This window comes from Schistocerca nitens, chromosome 8, assembly GCF_023898315.1.
Source record: "Schistocerca nitens isolate TAMUIC-IGC-003100 chromosome 8, iqSchNite1.1, whole genome shotgun sequence".
NCBI lineage: Eukaryota > Metazoa > Arthropoda > Insecta > Orthoptera > Acrididae > Schistocerca > Schistocerca nitens.
The window spans coordinates 345,709,110-345,728,173 of NC_064621.1; the positions used below are offsets into that span (position 1 = coordinate 345,709,110).

The window sequence follows — 19,064 nt, forward strand, 5'->3', positions numbered from 1 at the left end:
GATCGTAGCCTTAGATGGACTAGGCAGGTCACTGCTGCGAACAATGCTAAGTCGACAGGAGAAAAGATAGTTCAGGGCGAACACTACGACAGCATGCAATGTGAGTTCAAGAAAGTGCCGATGAGCAAAGGCAGAACCGCCTTAAGCCGGCAACACATAATTTACACTGATGAGGCTGAACACTGCCCACCACGAGACTGAATGCCTCCTGGTGGTGTTGCGGGCACGTGACGCAGTAAGGAAAGTATATAAGCGGAACAGAGACCGATTGCCAGTCATCATAGCGAAGATACGCGCCGCAAATGCGGAAATCCATTGACATAAGCTGGTTTGACAAACGGCACACTTTTGTGGTACTGTGACTAGATGCGAGAATCACTGAAACAGCGAAGCTGCCGCCTGTTTGCGTACTACTGTCGTCAGCGCCTATGGAAAGTGGTTGAATAGAGGTGAAGTAATGGGGAGGCCGCATGATACTGGATGTCCACGTCTCATCACAAATCATAGAGGTCGGAGGACTGCCCACTGAGAAATCCAGGATAGGCACCGATCTGTGGCAGATCTGACGATAGAGTACAGTGCTAGTGCTGGCACAAATGTTTCAGAGAATACCGTTCATGTGTTGACACAACGACAACGTCAGTTACCACTGCAGTGGAGACGGGACCATTGGGATTCGACCATCGACCAATGGAAAACGTGTCACCAGTCGAATGAATCGCATTTCTTATTACACCAGGTCGATGGCTGAGTTCTCACACGCCGTTACCCAGGCGAATGGCTGCTAAAAAGTGCACTGCGCTACAAATTCGGGTTCGTTATTTTTGACCTGATCCTCCATGCAGTCCGTAATTTCGGCAGTTTACTACTCATTTTGTTGGCTAAAAAATTAGACAAATCTGCAAAAAAATATTTTTTGAAAGTTGTTTGAAATTTGATAACTGACTTATGTATCTTTCAGCGCTGATTTCAAAAATGCAATCCATTTTTGTCTATCACGTCAGGTTTTCTCACAAAAAAGGGAGTATTTTTGGGTATAATAACAAAATTTAAGCAATTTATCACATTTTTTCCAACGTTATAAAATTTTATTTTATTTATAAATCATGTTCTAAACTACATTTCCAGTACACTTCCATTTCTCTTTAAGCTTATAAGTCCTTATAATAAGGCTTTCGATTTCTGTTGAAGCTTCTTTTATTGATTTTCCGGCTGTGGACTCGCTGAGGACCATCTCTTTTTATCATCCAGCAGTAGTGCGCTATCATGTTGACGTTCCATCTTCCTTGATATCTTCTTTCCATTTCTTTCATGTCTTGGTGGAATCTTTCGCCCTGATCTTCACTTACATCACCAAGGTTTGCAGGGAAGTAAAGATGTGAGTCGAGAAAATGAACTTTAATGCTCATGTTACAGCTCTACAGCTCAGCTTCTTAAAGTTGTCGAGAATGTCTGCGACGACTGTCTTGTCGTTTGGATCTCTTTTGTTTCCTAGGAAACCGGTAACAACTAATTTAAAAGATGTCCATGCTGCCTTTTCTTTTGTTTCCATTTTGTCCACAAAGTTGGGATCTGTCACTAGTTTTCTAATGTCTGGTCCGACAAAGATTCCTTCCTTGAGCTTTGCCCCGGATAAACCAGGAAACTGTCCACAAAGATATCTGAAACACTCCTCTTCTTTTGGCAATGCCTTAAATTGTTTCATCACCCCCAACTTAATGTGAAGTGGTGGAAGTAACACTTTTTTTGGAATCCACAAGGCTTTTCCTCTCAACATTTTTAAACCCTACCTGTAAGGTTTTCCTCAATGGCCAAGCTTTTTTATGTAGTGTTGCTTTCTGTCTCTACTGTCCTATTCACAGAGAAAGCAATGGAACGTTGTATAGCCACTTTGTTGACCAAGCAGCATTGAAATCACTTTTAAATGACCACATAGTGTCCATTTGTGGTCTGAATAGCAGTTTGCTTGAAACCAGTTCAAGGTTATCGTAACATTCTTTTAAGTGAACCGAGTGTCCAACTGGTATAGAATCATACTTAACGCCATTGTGAAGAATTACTGCTTTAAGGCTTCTTTTTGAAGAATCAATAAAAAGTTTCCACTCATCAGGAGCATATTCTATTTTGAAACGTGCCATAAGTCCACGAACATCATTGCAAAACACCAGGTCACCTTCTTGAGAGAAGAAAGATACAAAATCCTTTTTCCTCGATCGATGCCAAGAAAAGGCTGTAACCGGAGCCAACATATGTTTATCTTTCAATCTAGATCCTAAAACCCCTGCCGATGCTTTAGAAAGGACTAGGTCTCTATCTAAATCGTTCCGATCAGATTGTGAGAATGGAATAGGATCGGTTGTGCCAGGATCGTAGAAATCTCTGTCTTCTTCACTATCACCTTGCTGAGCCAATGGCTCTTTATCATCTATATCATTCAAAAAATCTGGAGGAGTGGGCACTGGTACTTCAGGTCCATGTTGAACAGGGAGAATGACTGATTGAATGTTAGGGTAAGAAATATCTTGTCTGTTTTTCAAACTGAAACCTCGTACGTTGCAAGAACAAAAATAGCAGTCATCACTACGATTTTTGGGGTCTCTCCAAACCATTGGTATTCCAAAACGTAAGGACTGCATTTTACGTTGAAACCATTGCCTCAGTTCTTGAAAACACACTGAACAAACTTTGTGTGGGTCCCAAGGTTTATCTTGATCGCCTAACTTTATACCAAAATAAGCGAAATTTACTTTTCCAACTAAATTGGAAATGTTTCTTTGTTGCTTTTTACCGGTATAGTTACACAAAAGTAGCAGAAGCAATCTGGCGAGTTTATACATCCTCTGGTAGCTATTGTCCATTGTCCATAAAACAACTTCAAACACAAGAAAACAGTCGCTACTTTAAAGCACTAGTAAGAACAACACGTGAACAGCACAGAGTGAAGAGGTATTGTGAACTGAAGGACAATAGCAGAAGCTCACTGCTTGTCATGGCCGGGGAAGGGGCAGCGCGACAGACAGGCACTGACATGAAAATACTGCTGGTTTCTCATAATTACTCTTTGTTTCACCTATATCTAGTATAAAAACGGCTAAATAACAGTTTATGGACATCCTAAAACCCAAAATTCAAACTCACTAGAGTGCTGAAATATCGAGAAAAGCTAAAACTAGACAAGCAGTTTGTGAAATAACTGTACGTGATGGAATTTTTTCACCATTTTCCCTAAAACAGCGTTGAAAACACTATAAAAATCACTTAATAAATTTGGAACAATTTTTATGTCGCAGACCTGCGTTATTTTGCTGCTACAGATCCTTATTTATTACTTGATATGAGCAAACAATTGATGGAGTCCCACCGTTACTTGTAAATGGCTAATTGTTGGTGTGGTAACCTCACACACATTACGGCACCGCTTTAACGATTTCTCTTAACGACTCCCCATCGACTCTGAACCACTGCTGCAACTGGTGCACACCCAAAAACATTAACTGAATTTCTCATTGTTATAATCAGAGAGGTTTAACCGCGCGTTACTGCTGCTTACGCAGGCTGTATTTCGCTTACTGTTGGTAGAGAGACAACAATGGTGACGTCACACTTCTAATAACGACACCTTAAAATCTTACTTTTCTGTACTACCACACAAAAAAGCCAAATAAACTCAACTGTAGTCTGTACATTTTTTGAATTTGTAATTTAGTTACCCTCACGCCCTGTACTTGGTGGTTAAGGAAGACGGAAGTTTGCGCTCTTATAACACCCACACTTAAGCTAAGTACTGTAAGAGCGATTAACTGATAACTCTTATTTAAAAATTGATAAAACATGTTTTCAATGGCTACAGCAAAGGTCGTCCATCTTATATATTAATGAAGTTTACTAAAAGTGTATCATTTTCACCAAGTATTGGATTTTGTGATTCTGCGAAGGATTCAAAAGTGCTGATTAACGACATGTCATTCAGTATGAACGACATTTATGAGGGGTGTTGAATGTCACAAATTTAGTTAGTTACTTACATGTTCCGTAGATCATTTGAACGATCCTCGAATCGAAATGATTTTGAAAGAGCCTGTTTAAGGATATCTATGTACGATTTGTACAAACATTAATGAACACATTTTTTCTGTTTTGCTCACGCAGCTACACTTAAAACAATTTTTTATTTCTTTTCAGGCTACCAATTTTTAAACAGAAATTCGTCCACAGAAAATAAGTTGTCCAGGAGAAATGATTTTAAATTAAATTTAAAATTTGCTTTGATACCTGCAAGACGTTTAATGTCATTGAGCAAAAGATCAAAGATTTCCATACTGAGCCACTGGCAGCTTTAATAATGGGTCATGAAAGACTTTTTCCTCTAGTGTTGTTGGTATGGACCTTACTGTTCTTCTAGAATTGTAATGGATTATTTATGAAGAATTTCATTAGCGAATACATGTATTACAATGGCGCACTTAAAATGCCTAGCTCCTTGAACAGGTAGCTACATGACGCCCTTGGGTTAACTCCACGTATTATCCTTATTGTTTGATTTTGCGCAATTAATACTTTATTGTGGTGAGTTACCCCCAAAAATCATTCCATGAGAAATTATTAAGTTTAAATACGCAAAATGGGTCAGAGCTTAATTCGTCTGTTCCCAAGATTAGCAATTATACGAAGAGCAAGGGTACGTGACTGAGTATTTGGAAGCGCAGCTCAGGTTTTCATCAATATATACATCTAAAAATTTGGAGCTTTCTACCCTACTTACTGATTCCCATTCATGTGCTACATCAGTTGTTGGTATGCTCTATCTGTTGTACAGAACTGAATGCAGTGCGTCTATTCAAAACTTAGGGATAGTCCACTTTCTGAGAATCAGTTAATAATTCTTTCTAAAACATCATTTACAATACCTTCTGCTACTTTCTTTCAAATTGTATTTATAATAACGCTAGTATCAAAATTTTAGGTTCTTGTTATGTAATTTTGTGAGGAAGGGAGGACAGGAGAAGGTAGGGGACAGTATGAGAGAGGAAAGGAGAAATATGAAGAGGGGGAGGAGAAGAGGTGAGGAGGAACGCCATGGGAGGGGTAAATGGGGGTGGAGCTTGCAGTGGAGGGCAGGGGGGAGTGGAGACGAGGGAATCGATGGGAGACGAGGGGAGAGGAGGGGTTGATCTTACCAGCATATTCACGACAGTATTTATAAACGTCTTACACGTAGAAAGACTTTTGAGAATCACAGTCCTGCCCTTTGTTGACATATTGCACCATCAAATATTAGCTTGAATGTGACTTTGTTTGAAGAGCCGCTGAGTGCCACGTTGGTCCTTGTCTGTTGACAGCTCCTTGACGGCAACGCCCCTACAGACGACCTCCTGGCTGCGCAGAGGCAGGTGCTGGCGACCACGCCGGGCCACGCTCTGCGCTGGGCGGCATGCGTGCCCCCGTCCTGTGAGCCAGCAGACGTGGTGGTCCTGCTGCAGAAGCGGGTGGCCAGCCTGCTGCCCAGTGTCCAGGCAGACGCTGTAGCAGTGGACGTGCAGCAAAGCCTCTGCAGTGTCAACGAGGCGTCGCCACTGGAGCCTAAGGACTGGGCCTTTCTGTAAGTTCTCTGTCCCACACAGCCACTTGAAATCTCCTCAAAGCACTTGTTTTACCTTGAAGCTACACTGCATATTTAAGAATACAAAGTTTGCGAGAACTTGTGCCTACTTCGCTCCTTCACGCTAAATCGTAAGCCATACTGTGGAACAAATAACCTGTAGCCTGTGACTTACACATTGTCCAGTCACATAAATCTCGCCACCTGTCGGAAGTCTTAATAACTTTTTATTGTTGCACAGACTGCTGCGAGACGTGCAGGAAGAAGTCACTGAGGTTCTGAATTGAACCGACAGGGATGTGGAAGCATGCCGACTCTGTTGCTGTGGCCAGCTGCACTAGGTTTCTCGGTTGAAGATCCATGGCGAGAACAGCCCGATCGAGGTGGTCCTATACAATCTGGATAGGGTTTATATCCGGGGAGTCTTGTGGCCCAGGGAGTATGGTAAACTCATCCTGCTACTCTTTGAACCACGCACGTATAGTGCGAGTTGTGTGACACGTTGTGTCGCCCTGCTGGTAGATACCATCGTGCCGGGGAAAAAACAAACTGCATGACAACGTCGTCCCCTAGGATAGACGCATACTTGTGTTCACCCAATGACGAAATAACTCATGAAATACCAAGAATACTTTCCCCAGACCGTACATTCCCCTGGACCTTCTGACAGTTGTTGCAGGTTTTCTGCTTTCGGACGTTCCATGCCGTACTCGCTAATGGTCATTTATCTGATGCAGCACGAAATATTATGCATCTGAAGAAACCACCTGTCGCCACTCAGTGAACGTCCACATGTGGCACTGGCACGCAAATTTCAGCCTTCGCCGCCGATGAACAGGAGTCAGCAGGGGTGCATGGACCAGCCACCTGCTGAAGAGGCCCATACCCAGCAACGTTCGCTGAACGGTCGTTGAGGAAACACTGTGGCTAGCCCCTTGGTTCACTCGGGCTCAGTTGCTCAACAGTTAGACGCCTACTTTCCAGTACATATCTCAGCAGCCGACATTCCCCTTTCACCTATGGCACGTGGTGCATCACAGTTGCCTTGATGCCGGTTATGGATAGCGCCATTTTGGCATTCACGGTATACTGTAACCGCGGCTGCATGCGAATAGTTTGAAAACTTTGCTGTTTCGGAAAGACAACGATCATGCCCTTTTGGACGTCAGATAAATCGCTCCATTTCCATGCACGACAACGACTCCCAACATTTTCCGCCTTCTCCCGACAGCCTTTATATACCCTCCACTGCTAGTACTGCCACCTGCGTCTGTGAGTGGTTTTTGCACGTTAACGTCGAACATAGTCGGTGACCACATTAATATGACTGGCACCTGTATACAACCAACCTGCATTCCCACTATTATACCTTACGTCGCTCAGAGATCATGCCATAGCGCCAGGACATTCAAATCAATTTTTAAAGTCCGAAGACTGGTCTGGGCTCCAGGACATTCAATTCAAGTTCAACGACTGGTCCGGTGGAGCATTCTATTCTAGCCTATCCTGTGCAAACATGTTCATTTCCGAGTAACTACTGCAACCCATGTCCATTGTAGGTTGCTTACTGTGTATTCACCTCTTGATCTCCCTGTACAGCTTTTATCCCTCAAACTTCCCTCCAGCACTAAATTGATGCTTCCTTGATGCCTCATAATGTGTCCTGTCAACTGATCCCTTCTTTTAGTCAGCCACAAAATTCTTATCTCCCTAATTTGATTCATTACCTCCTGACTAATTACGCGATCTAAGCATCTAATCCTCTGAATTATTCTGTAGCACCACATTTCAGAACTTTCTCCATTCTCATGTTGTCTGAACAGCTCATCGTTTACGTTTCACTTCCCTTCTCTAGATGAATACCTGCAGAAAAGAATTGCTAACACTTGTATGTACATGAGATGTTCACAAATTCCTTTTTTTTCAGAGATGCTTTCCTTGCCAAAGATAATCTGCATTTTATATCTTCTCTATTTCGGCCATCGTTTTTCTGGCCAGATAGGAAACGTCGTCCGCTACTTTTAGGCCTCAGTTACTAATGTAATTCCCACTGTTTTCCCAGATTTAATTCAACTGCTTTCCATTATCCTTGTTTTCCTTTCGTTGATACTCATAATCTCTTCCAAGACACTACCCAATCCGCACAGTTGCCCTTGCAAGTACTTTGCTGTCGCTGACAGAATTATAATGTCATTGGCAAACCTCAACGTTTCTATTTCTTCTCGCTGTTCTTTCATTCCTTCTCCAAATTTTTCTTTGGTTTCCTTTAGTGCTGGCTCAGTGTAAAGACTGAATAACATCGAAGATATATTACAATCCTGCCTCACTCCCTTCTCAATCATTGCTTTGTTTGCATGCTCCTTGACCTTCAGAACTGCTATCTAGTTTCTGTAGAAGTTGTAAATAGCCTTTCGTTCCCTGCATTTTACCCCTGATATCTTCCGAGATTCAAAGAGTGTGTTCCAGTCTGCACTGCAAAAGCTTTCTCTAAGCCTACAAATGCTATGAACATTGGTTTGCCTTTACATCAGCTACTTTTCACGTAAGTCGTAGGGTCAGCATTGCCTCATGTTTTCCTACATTTCTCCAGAATCTGAACTACTCTTCCCCGAGGACGGCTTCTATCACTTTTGCACTCTTCTGTACAGGATTCGTGTCAGTACTTTGCCACCATGAGTTATTTGGTAATATTCACATCTGTCAGTACTAGCTTCCTTTGGAACTGGAATGATTAAATTCTTCTTCAAGTCTGAGGGTATGTCACTTGTCCCACACATCTTTCACACCAGATGGAAGTTTTGTCATGGCTGGCTCTTCCAAGGCTATCAGTGGGTCTGATGGAATGTCGTCTACTCCTGGGGCCTTGTTTCAAAATAAGTCTTTCAGTGCTTTGTCAAATTCTTCTCGCAGTATCACGTCTCCCTTCTTACCTCCACGTACGTCCTCCTCTATTTCTATAACATTACCTGCAACTTCATCTCCCTTGTATGGCCTTCTATATACTCCTTTCATCTTTCAGCTTTCCCTTCTTTGCTTGATATCCACACCACTGTTCTCTTTTCTCCAAAGATCTCTTTAATTTTCCTATAGGCTTATCTATTTTTTCCCTATTGAAATATGCTTCTATATCCTTACGCTTGTCCTCTAGATACTCCTAATTAGCCATTTTGCACTTGCTGCCAGTGTAATATTTTATACGTTTGTATTCCATTTCGCCTGCTTCATATGCTGTACTTTTCTGTTTCCTCCTTTCATCAATTAATTTCAGTATCTCCTGTGTCACATAAGGACTTCAACTAGGCATTGTCGTTCTATGTATTTGATCCTCAGCTGCTTCCACTATTACGTCTCTCAAAACTATCCATTCGTCTTCCACTGCATTCCTTTCTCCTGTTTTAGTCAATGGTTCCCTAATGCTCCCCCTGAAGCTGCCAAGAACCTCTGGTTCTTTCATCTTATCTAGGTCCCATCTCCTTAATTTCCTACCTTTTTGCAATTTCTTTAGTTTTAATCTAGTGCTCATAATCAATAAATTGTGGTCAAGGCCCCTGCCCCTTCAAATGTTTTACAATTCAAAATCTGGTTCCGAAATCTCTGTCTTACCACTACATAACAAATCTAAAACCTTCCGGTGTCTCCAGGTCTCTTCCATGTGTACGACCTTCTTTCATGATTCCTAAACAAAGTATTAGCGATGATTAAATTGTACTCTGTGCAAAATTCTATCAGGCGGTGTCCTCTTTCATTCCTTTCCTCCAGTGCATATTCATCTAGCACTTTTCCTTCTCTTTCTTTTCTTACTATCAAATTGCTGTCCCCCATCACAATTTAATGTTCGTCTCCCGTAACTATCTGAATAATTTCTTTTATCTGATTATAATTTTCTTCAATTTCTTGCTGGTTGGGATATAAACTTGTACTACTATAGTGAGTGTGGGGTTTTTGTCTGTCTTGGCTGCAATAGTGCGTTGATTCTGCTGTTAATAGTAGCTTACCTACATTCCTGTTCATTCTTAAACCTACTCCTACATTTCCTCTACTTGATCTTGTACTTATAAGTCTGTATTTATCCAACCAGTATTCCTGTTCCTGCTGCCACCGAACTTCATTACTTCCCACTAAATCTAACTTCAACCCATCCATTCCCCTTGGTTAAATTTTTCCGGCCGGTGTGGCCGTGCGGTTCTAGGCGCTTCAGTCTGGAACCGCGTGACCGCTACGGTCGCAGATTCGAATCCTGCCTCGGGCATGGATGTGTGTGATGTCCTTAGGTTAGTTAGGTTTAAGTAGTTCTAAGTTCTAGGGGACTGATGACCATAGATGTTAAGTCCCATAGTGCTTAGAGACATTTGAACCATTTTTGGTTAAAATTTCTAATTTACCTACCCGATTAAGGGCTCCAACATTCCACACTCCAATCCGTAGCATGCGAGTTCTGTTTCTCCTGATGGCAACATCCTTCTGGTTAGTCCTCTCCTGGAGATCCGAATGGGGAAGTATTAACCATCTGGTATATTTTGCCCAGGAGGATGCATCATCATTTAACCACACAGTAGAGCTAAATGCCGTCGGAAAAAATTACAGCTGTGATTTCTCATTGCTTTCAACTGTTTGCAATACCAGCACGGCAAAGTCGTTTTGGTTGAACAGTCAATCATGCAGACTGTTGACTCTGCAACTACTGAAAAGGCTGCTGCCCTGCTCACGAACCAAACGTTTGTCTGGCCCTTCAACAGATTCTCACCCGATGTGGATGCACCTACGGTACGGCTTGAAATGATAATTAAATCAAGACCCTAAGCTGTCGACAGGCATTGATATACATCAATTGGGACAGTTGAAAATTTGTGTCCGAAAGAACTGATATCATCTTCATATAGTTAAGGCTAACCGGCAATTGACCTTCTTCTGTGCTGTGTGCACACGCATTGCCCGAACTCTTACGGGACTCAGTAAGGTGTCTGCCGCGAGTAATGAGTGTAATGGGTAGGGGCATTACGAATGCAGTGTGTGAACATTAAGTTGGGAATGTGGGTATCACGGGGAGCGTGCGAGGGATACATTCCTGCAGTCGCACTATCCTCTGTGCCCTCGGTGGCTCAGAGGGATAGGGCGTCTGCCATGTAAGCAGGAGATCCCAGGTTCGAGTCCCGGTTGGGGGCACACATTTTCACCTGTCCCCGTTGATGTATATCAACCTCTGTCGACAGCTTAAGGTCTTGATTTAATTATCATTTCATTCTAAGAGAGCTGCAGGGTCACCGATGGCATCTGTTCTTTCGGACATCCGAAAGAACAGATACCGTCTTCGTATACGGTACGGCTATCTGTATCGCTGAGACACGAATGCCACCCCACCAATGGCAATGTCCGTGGTTCATGGGGAGGGAGGGGGGACTGGACTTTGCACAAACTGTAAATAACCTTTCCCTCCTTCTATATTGTGCTTGCTACCTTCAGAATTCCAAACAGTGTATTTCAGTCAACATTGTCAAAAATTGTCCTCAAGTCTATAAATGCTTGGGCTTGCCTTTCCTTAGCGAGTTTACGCATATTGTCAATTTCATTTTTTAGAAGTCTGTATTCGCGTTCGCCTGCTTCAGTTCCTGCATTTAATTTCTTCACATTTGTCAGTAAAATTCGATATCTCCTGTTATATCCAAGGATTTCTACTAGGTCATATGCCTTACTACCTGCTTGATCCTCTGTGCATTCACTATGTCGAAACTACCCATTCGTTTTCTATTGCATTCCCTTCCACTGTTTCATTCAATCCTTGCCTAATTTTTTCATAGAAACTCTGAATATTCCCTGATTATTTCAACTTATCCAGGAACCATATCTTTAATTTCCTTCCTTTCCACCAATTCTTAGGTTTCAGCTTACAGTTCATAACCAATAAATTACAGCCAGAGACCACATCTACCCTTGGAAATCCTTTACCTAGTAGTTCGGTGAAGCAGACGACAGTGGGCAGTTTTTACTGTTCTGGCTGTTCTCAGCCTTTTAAAACTTTTTGAATGCGTTAGTACATTGTAAGCAATATTCTATTCCGTTTTCATTTACAACATGAGGTTTTTCGTTGGTACATACATTGTTTGTGGATTCTGATGTTCTTTATTATGGGATCACATGAGGAACGTGATATATACGGCGCCTTCGTGCAGTGGCTCCTCACATCATCTGGGTAAAACAACATTTTATATTAGCTGATGTTGCCCGTATGCTAGTTTTAACATGATTAAGCAGTTATCATACACAGCCTATGAAAAATCAGTATACAGGATGAGGCAGCCCAAATATGTACAGAATGAATAAATATATCGAGGTACGGTTTTCGCCAAGTTATTGCTGAAAATATGGCAATTTCATGGCATTTGCAAGTAATTTTTGCCATTTATAGTCGACTTTGTTCTCTTTTCGCTAATGGAGCTACATAATTTTTCTGTGACATTTGAAAGAAGCTTCTAAGAGAACTTCAACGGCCTAACAAGTTTGAGACTGGATCAAATAGTATAAAGATGACTGTGCCGCAAACCACCATTCCACTGTCCACCGTCTGGACAAGCGATTCCACAAACGCCGACCTGTTATACCAAATGTAAGCAAACATGTAACTCAGGTCCGGTTCGTGTGTTTATTATGACGATTGCCATACCAAGTGCTACACGTTATAAAGTGGTTCAGGAGAAACAACACCCCACGTTGAATTTCATCTTGAATTAACGGCAGCACAAGCTCCTGTTATAAGACATGTCATGCCTTTGGAATTCGTCGGTGTTTCCTAGTAGATCTCTTGCTTTCATTTTCTCACAGATTTGTTGAGCGTCCAAAACATTTTGGGTTTCCTGAACGCTCGTTTCAGTGCTCTTAAAATGTTGTCTTAAGAGTGTCTCATTATATGTACGGAATGGAAGGGACATCCGTCATGTTGATACCACACTGACTGCCTAATGTCTACTGGGGCGTCTTACAATAACTGTGGCATCAGCATGTCTTATGAAGTCGAGATACGTGAATGTATATATATTCCCATCAATAAACAGGGACCCATGATGTGGGTCTTCAAAAACACACATGGAACGTTGATAGACCAAACTGCGTTGCTTTTATCCACTTCTTTGAGAAAGAGTGGATTTTCAACTGATAATTGGCGCAGATTGTGAAGCTTGACTTTCCCACAGTGTATAAACGATACCGCTTCCTCAAACAAAATTTTGTATGGATACTCCACATCACTTTGCTCTGTTCGTAGAGTTGTTGGAAATCGTTGCCACGGAAGTGCAGATGCAGCGAAATGTGAAGACGATGGCGTGGGATGAAGGTAGCGTTTGCATAAAACTCATCTGGTTGATACTCTCATAGTTCCGAAGTACCCTTAGTGATATTTCCGCTGTGTGTTACTGCTGCTAAAATGTTAGTTTCATTTCTTTCATCAGTTACTCTTCCTTTTCTTTGGTGTATTTTATTCTTTACACTTCCAGTTTCTAGATCTTTTTTCTACTATTCGCAAAGACAATTCGTGAGCCTTTGGCATGATCTGGATACTCTTCCGCATACAACTGCACAGCTGCTCTAATACTTCGGCTATATTCGCCATAAAAAAATATTCACTTGTTCGACCGTTGCATACATTGTGAATGCCCCAATAGCTTTGCGAGCAAGGTATCCGATTACTACAACAGCAGAAGAAAGACTGATGAGTTTCAAGAGCACATGTAAACACAAGAACCATATTTGAGTGACGTGTTTGCTTACATTTGGTAGAATAGGGCAGATGGTTGTGGAACCTCTTCTGCTGACAGCGGGGTAATGTTTTGCGGTCACTGAAGCTCTCTTAGAAGCTTCTGTCAAACGCCACAGAAAAAGTATGTAATTCCATTAGAAAAAAAGTCTGTGTCATAATTCGGCGACCATAAATGGTTAAAATTACTTACAACCATGAAGAAATTTGCCATATTGTTTGTTACAACTCAGTGAAAGCCCCACCTGGATGTATTTATTCAATCAGGATATATTTTGGGTGGCCTGTCTTAGCTGTCTCACTCAGTATATAATAAACCAACTGTTAGTACATATGTCTAGGATTTCTTCCTGAACCCCTGGATTGATTTCAACCAAATGTGGCATACAAACAGTAAACTTCACAAGCATCAGCACTAAGGGGATCACAATATCAAAATTCCAATAGGAGTGTAGATAACAGAAAAAATACCTTTTTAAACTCCTTCCACATAGACCACTCTTCAAAGCAGTCATAGTTAGTGTGGATAGTACCAGCCTGCTTTTTCGACCCCCTTTGTAGGGCAGCCTACATGTCAGGGGCAGGAAAATATTTTCCAGCCTCTGATTTGTAGGTTGCCCTGCATGACAGGCATTTTCTGTTGGGGTAGGATAGGCCTGCTTTTGTGGGGCTACACATCTCAATAAATATGGATGGGGGAAGGTTGAGAGAGAGACAGAAGCGTTGGAGAGAGAGGGGGACACTAGGAGATAGAGAGAGAGAGAGAAGGTGGGAGGAGGTTGACAAAAAAGTGTGGAAGAAGACAAGATGGGCAGAGAGATGGGGAATGTGGAGATGGACAGAGTGACAGGTGAAGAGGGGTGGAGATGGAAAGAGTGATAGGTGAAGAGGGATGGACATGGAGAAGGGAGCAAGAGATGATCAGAGAGAAGGGAGGAAGAGTGAGATGCAGGAGTTAGGTGGAAGCTACAAGGGGTAGTGGAGAGGTAGACAAGAAATAGGGTTAAGAGAATATGGAACGTGATTGGGGGAGGAAGACATGCACTGAAGCAGGGGTAAGAAGATATGGTCATTGAAAGGGGACAAAGGAGATTAACAAAGTGAGGAGAGGGAGGAGATGGAGAGACAAACAGTATCAGGGGAAGGAGATGGAAATTGAAGTGGGAGAGGATGAGGTGGACAGAGGCAGGGGTTGAAGACATGAAGACAAAGAGGGCTGAGGAGGAGATTTGTGAAATATACGAGTATCTGATGAAATTGTGCACAGGTGAAGCTGCAAGCAAGAGGCTAGTGTTATATATATATATATCAGAGCCTTGGTCTGGGGACAGCCTTATGGAACAAGACTGGTAACCAGAATAAAAAAAGTAAATCTATTGCCATCTGAACTGCCTTTTATTAAAATTTGAACATGTGCCCTGTCATTCTGTCCCATCTTCGAGTTACTGTTTTCCATATATTTCTTCCCTCCCTGGTTATGTGAGAACACCCTTCCTTCTTATGTTAATTTCCAGCACCTTCTGTAACACCACATCTCAAATAATTTGAGCCTTCTCTTTTCCAGTTTTCCTACTGGCCACAATTCACATCCATACAATGCTGTACCCCAAACCTACATTGTCAGTAATTTCTTTCAGTAAGGAATGATCTCAATTCCACGGCTATTCTGCATCTAATTTCCATTTCACTTCATATGTCCTGCATTATTTTGCTTCCTAGGTAGATAAATCCCTTCACGTTGTCTGCTGCATAGATCCCAATGTTGAAATCTAACAGTCGCTACTCTCACTTCTGCCTGAACAGCAGAAGCGAGAGGCTACGTCCATACCTTATACCCATTTCTATCTTGATCTTCTATTTTTACTGTTTCAATCTGCAAGGCCTAAGGTATAGAGAACATCCCTTAGAAATTTTTTAAATTATATGAGGAATTTGCAACCGAACGAATTTTCAAATTCATGTGCAGAATCTACGAAACTGGAGACATCCAGTCCAACTTTCGGAAGAATTTCTTCCACATAATTCAAAACGTATCGAAGGCATATTAATGGAAGAACTATCGTATGATCAAATAATGTCAGGTTTCTTGCCCTGTCAGCTCTCAGTACATCCCTGACCCTTTGCGATGCATACTCTCCTCCCATATTGTGCACAGACGGTATCTCCTTACAGAAATGGCTTAAACTCATGTGGAAGATTTCGTGGAATGTTAACCAAATAAAAATTTCTCATATTTCCCGCCGCTTCATTTCACGCTATGTCCATACAGAAAAAATTGAAAAGAAAATTGAGGAGCTGTTGTATATGATTATTGTGACTTTGGGAAAAGCCTCAGAGACGCAGTCCTGACGTTGGGCTTCATAATGGAAGCATTTATTGGTAAAAATTGGGCACTTTTATAGATCTTTCCCCCACCACCGATTAATCTCATTTAACTGCTAGCTCGAGGCTGAATTTGAAATCATCATCTCAAATCTGGTTTTCATGTTCGTAATTTTGACTTTTGTGTCTCTTTCGCAATGCCAAAACCTGTCTAAAAAGTGGTCGTTAGCAACAGTTGCACAGTTTCTTGAACTGTACGAGCAGCGATCTCGAATGTGGAATCATAATAACGAGTGCTACAAAGACAGAAGTTTATGAGAGTAAGTTTTGTTTGAAATAGTGGATGCTATGCGAGAGAACTTCCGCTGTTTTTATATATGTATAGCAAAAGTTATAATAAGAAATGTTCACTACATCAACAAATACGAGAAAGAGTTGAAACATAAAAATGGTTCGTCTTCAGACGCTTTTTACAAAACGACGCTGGCATACATTCATATGGGAGATTTTGAAAACGTGTTGTCGAAATGAGAGAGAAAAGAGAGGAATTTGACAATAGATATGTTCATTCTATAAATGGTGAAATTTAATGCAATACTGGCAGTAAATTCAGTCTCTAATACTGGCGGCCTAAGGAACTAAAAGCACTGTAACACCCGTACAGAAAATTTGCGAAAGGAAGTAACAAGGTTGCTGCAAGCAAAATAATTTTAGCTTGAGTGTAGATTTTGTTAAATAAACTTGAATATTCAGTCACCAATTACATTATAGTATCTTTCAGTGCAGTTGCACATATTGTAAATCTAAAATTCGGTGCTGAATAGCTTTAATATCTACAATACCTAAGATGTATATTTAACTAACTGACGTGTGATGTTCGAGTCAAAACATTAGCTTTCAAATGAGTCTTTAGGGCATCATTAACAGCATCTAACATATCACACAAAAGCTTTCAAATTGTAGTTTTGGGTACGTGTCAGTTACTACTAGAGAGATGAAGGTGATTGCGGCATGTCAAATATCGGAGTGACACTCGTAGTTTCACTCGAGCCAGTACTGCATCTCTAGTGTATCAGATCTCTTAACAGAGCTCGACATGCACCCGAATTTTGCTTCTGTTATTCGAAAGTGGTTCAGGAATGCATCTTCATGTTCGAGTGCTACTACGCACACATTTGCGAGTATCGTGCACGCGAACGGTTCACTAGCCGCTCGGCTCGCAAGTGTATACGCACATTGTGGTAATAGTAGTTCTCAGAAGGCTGTGCAAATCACTTAAACGGCCTTATCCTTTTTGATATTTCCTAGGCCATTCCGTGTTTCTGATGTAATACGGTGATCCTGACATTCATGTTGATACGACTAACTGCATATACTGCACTGTTGCTCTAGTTTAAACTTCCAAAGACGTGGCTGGCATACTTACCTTTCACATTTGTTGCGCCTACGCAGACATAAAACAAACTATCACTCAACAGATTCATGACAAAGAGAACGTACCTGTCAATGTAAGTAGAGGGACAAGGGGCGTGCCACACCACCCTACATTGTTGCCAAATTTATTCAAGATGGCGGCGATGACGTCATCCAATATGGCGGCATGTAGACTTGGCAACAGTGCATGACGCCATCCAACAAATTGTGCTATGTCCACTAACCTAACCTCAAGAAAAAATGGCGGGAAGTTTGAATTTTTGCGGGAAAATAGCCCAGTTGTGCTACATCCACTAACCTAAGCCTCCAGAAGAAAAAAATAATGGCGGGAGGTTTGAATTCCAACAGGACAATGCATGCAAAGACCGTACTTGTCTTTATTATTATTATTGATCATCATTCATTAACATTCATTATCATTCATAATCATTTATTATCATTTATTATTATTTATTATAATTTATTATTATTTATTATTATTGGCCTGCCTCCAGTAGAAAATTCCCTCCAAATTCAAATTCCAACAAGATAATGACTGCAAAACCTTACTATTGTTTATTATTCATTATCATTCATTATCATTTATTAACATTCATTATCATTCATTGTCATTCATCAACATTCATTATCATTTATTAATATTTATTATTATTGACCTGCCTCCACCAGAAAATTCTCTCCACATTCAAATTCCTACACGATAATGGCTGCAAAACCTTACTTTTGTTTATCATTATTCATTATCATTTATTAACTCTCATTATCATTCATTGTCATTTATTATCATTCATTGTTGTTGTTGTGGTCTTCAGTCCTGAGACTGGTTTGATGCTGCCCTCCATGCTACTCTATCCTGTGCAAGCTCCTTCATCTCCCAGTACCTACTGCAGCCTACATCCTTCTGAATCTGCTTAGTGTATTCATCTCTTGGTCTCCCTCTACGATTTTTACCCTCCACACTGCCCAGCAATACTACATTGGTGATCCCTCGATGTCTCAGAACATGTCCTACCAACCGATCCCTTCTTCTAGTCAAGTTGTGCCACAAGCTCCTCTTCTCCCCAATTCTATTCAATACCTCATCATTAGTTATGTGATCTACCCATCTAATCTTCTGCATTCTTCTGTAGCACCACATTTCGAAAGCTTCTACTCTCCTCTTGTCCGAAGTATTTATCATCCACGTTTCACTTCCATACATGGCTACACTCCACACAAATACTTTAAGAAGCGACTTCCTGACATTTAAATCTATACTCGATGTTAACAAATTTTTCTTCTTCAGAAACGATTTCCTTGCCATTGCCAGTCTACATTTTATATCCTCTCTACTTCGACCATCATCAGTTATTTTGCTCCCCAAATAGCAAAACTCCTTTACTACTTTAAGTGTCTCATTTCCTAATCTAATTACCTCAGCATCACCCGACTTAATTCGGCTACATTCCATTATCCTCGTTTTGCTTTTGTTGATTTTCATCTTATACCCTCCTTTCAAGACACTCTCCATTCCGTTCAACTGCTCTTCCAAGTCCCTTGCTGTCTCTGACAGAATTACAATGTCATCAGCGAACCTCAAAGTTTTTATTTCTTCTCCATGGATTTTAATACCTACTCCGAATTTTTCTTTTGTTTCCTTTATTGCTTGCTCAATATACAGATTGAATAACATCGGGGATAGGCTACAACCCTGTCTCACTCCCTTCCCAACCACTGCTTCCCTTTCATGTCCCTCGACTCTTATAACTGCCATCTGCTTTCTGTACAAATTGTAAATAGCCTGTCGCTCCCTGTATTTTACCCCTGCCACCTTCAGAATTTGAAAGAGAGTATTCCAGTCAAAATTGTCAAAAGCTTTCTCTAAGTCTACAAATGCTAGAAACGTAGGTTTGCCTTTCATTAATCTTTCTTCTAAGATAAGTCGTAGGGTCAGTATTGCCTCACGTGTTCCAACATTTCTATGGA

The 19,064-nt window shown here is 41.3% G+C and overlaps 1 protein-coding gene across 2 annotated transcripts in view; it reads left to right on the plus strand.

Moving 5' to 3' along the window:
- The window catches only part of LOC126198824 (nose resistant to fluoxetine protein 6-like), a 304,466-nt gene that overhangs the window by 86,326 nt on the left and 199,076 nt on the right, over window positions 1-19,064 (plus strand). For both annotated transcript variants that reach the window (XM_049935395.1, XM_049935396.1), the window contains exon 3: window positions 5,340-5,599. In XM_049935395.1, the coding sequence (XP_049791352.1) occupies window positions 5,340-5,599 (260 nt within the window). The remainder of the gene's footprint in view (window positions 1-5,339; window positions 5,600-19,064) is intronic.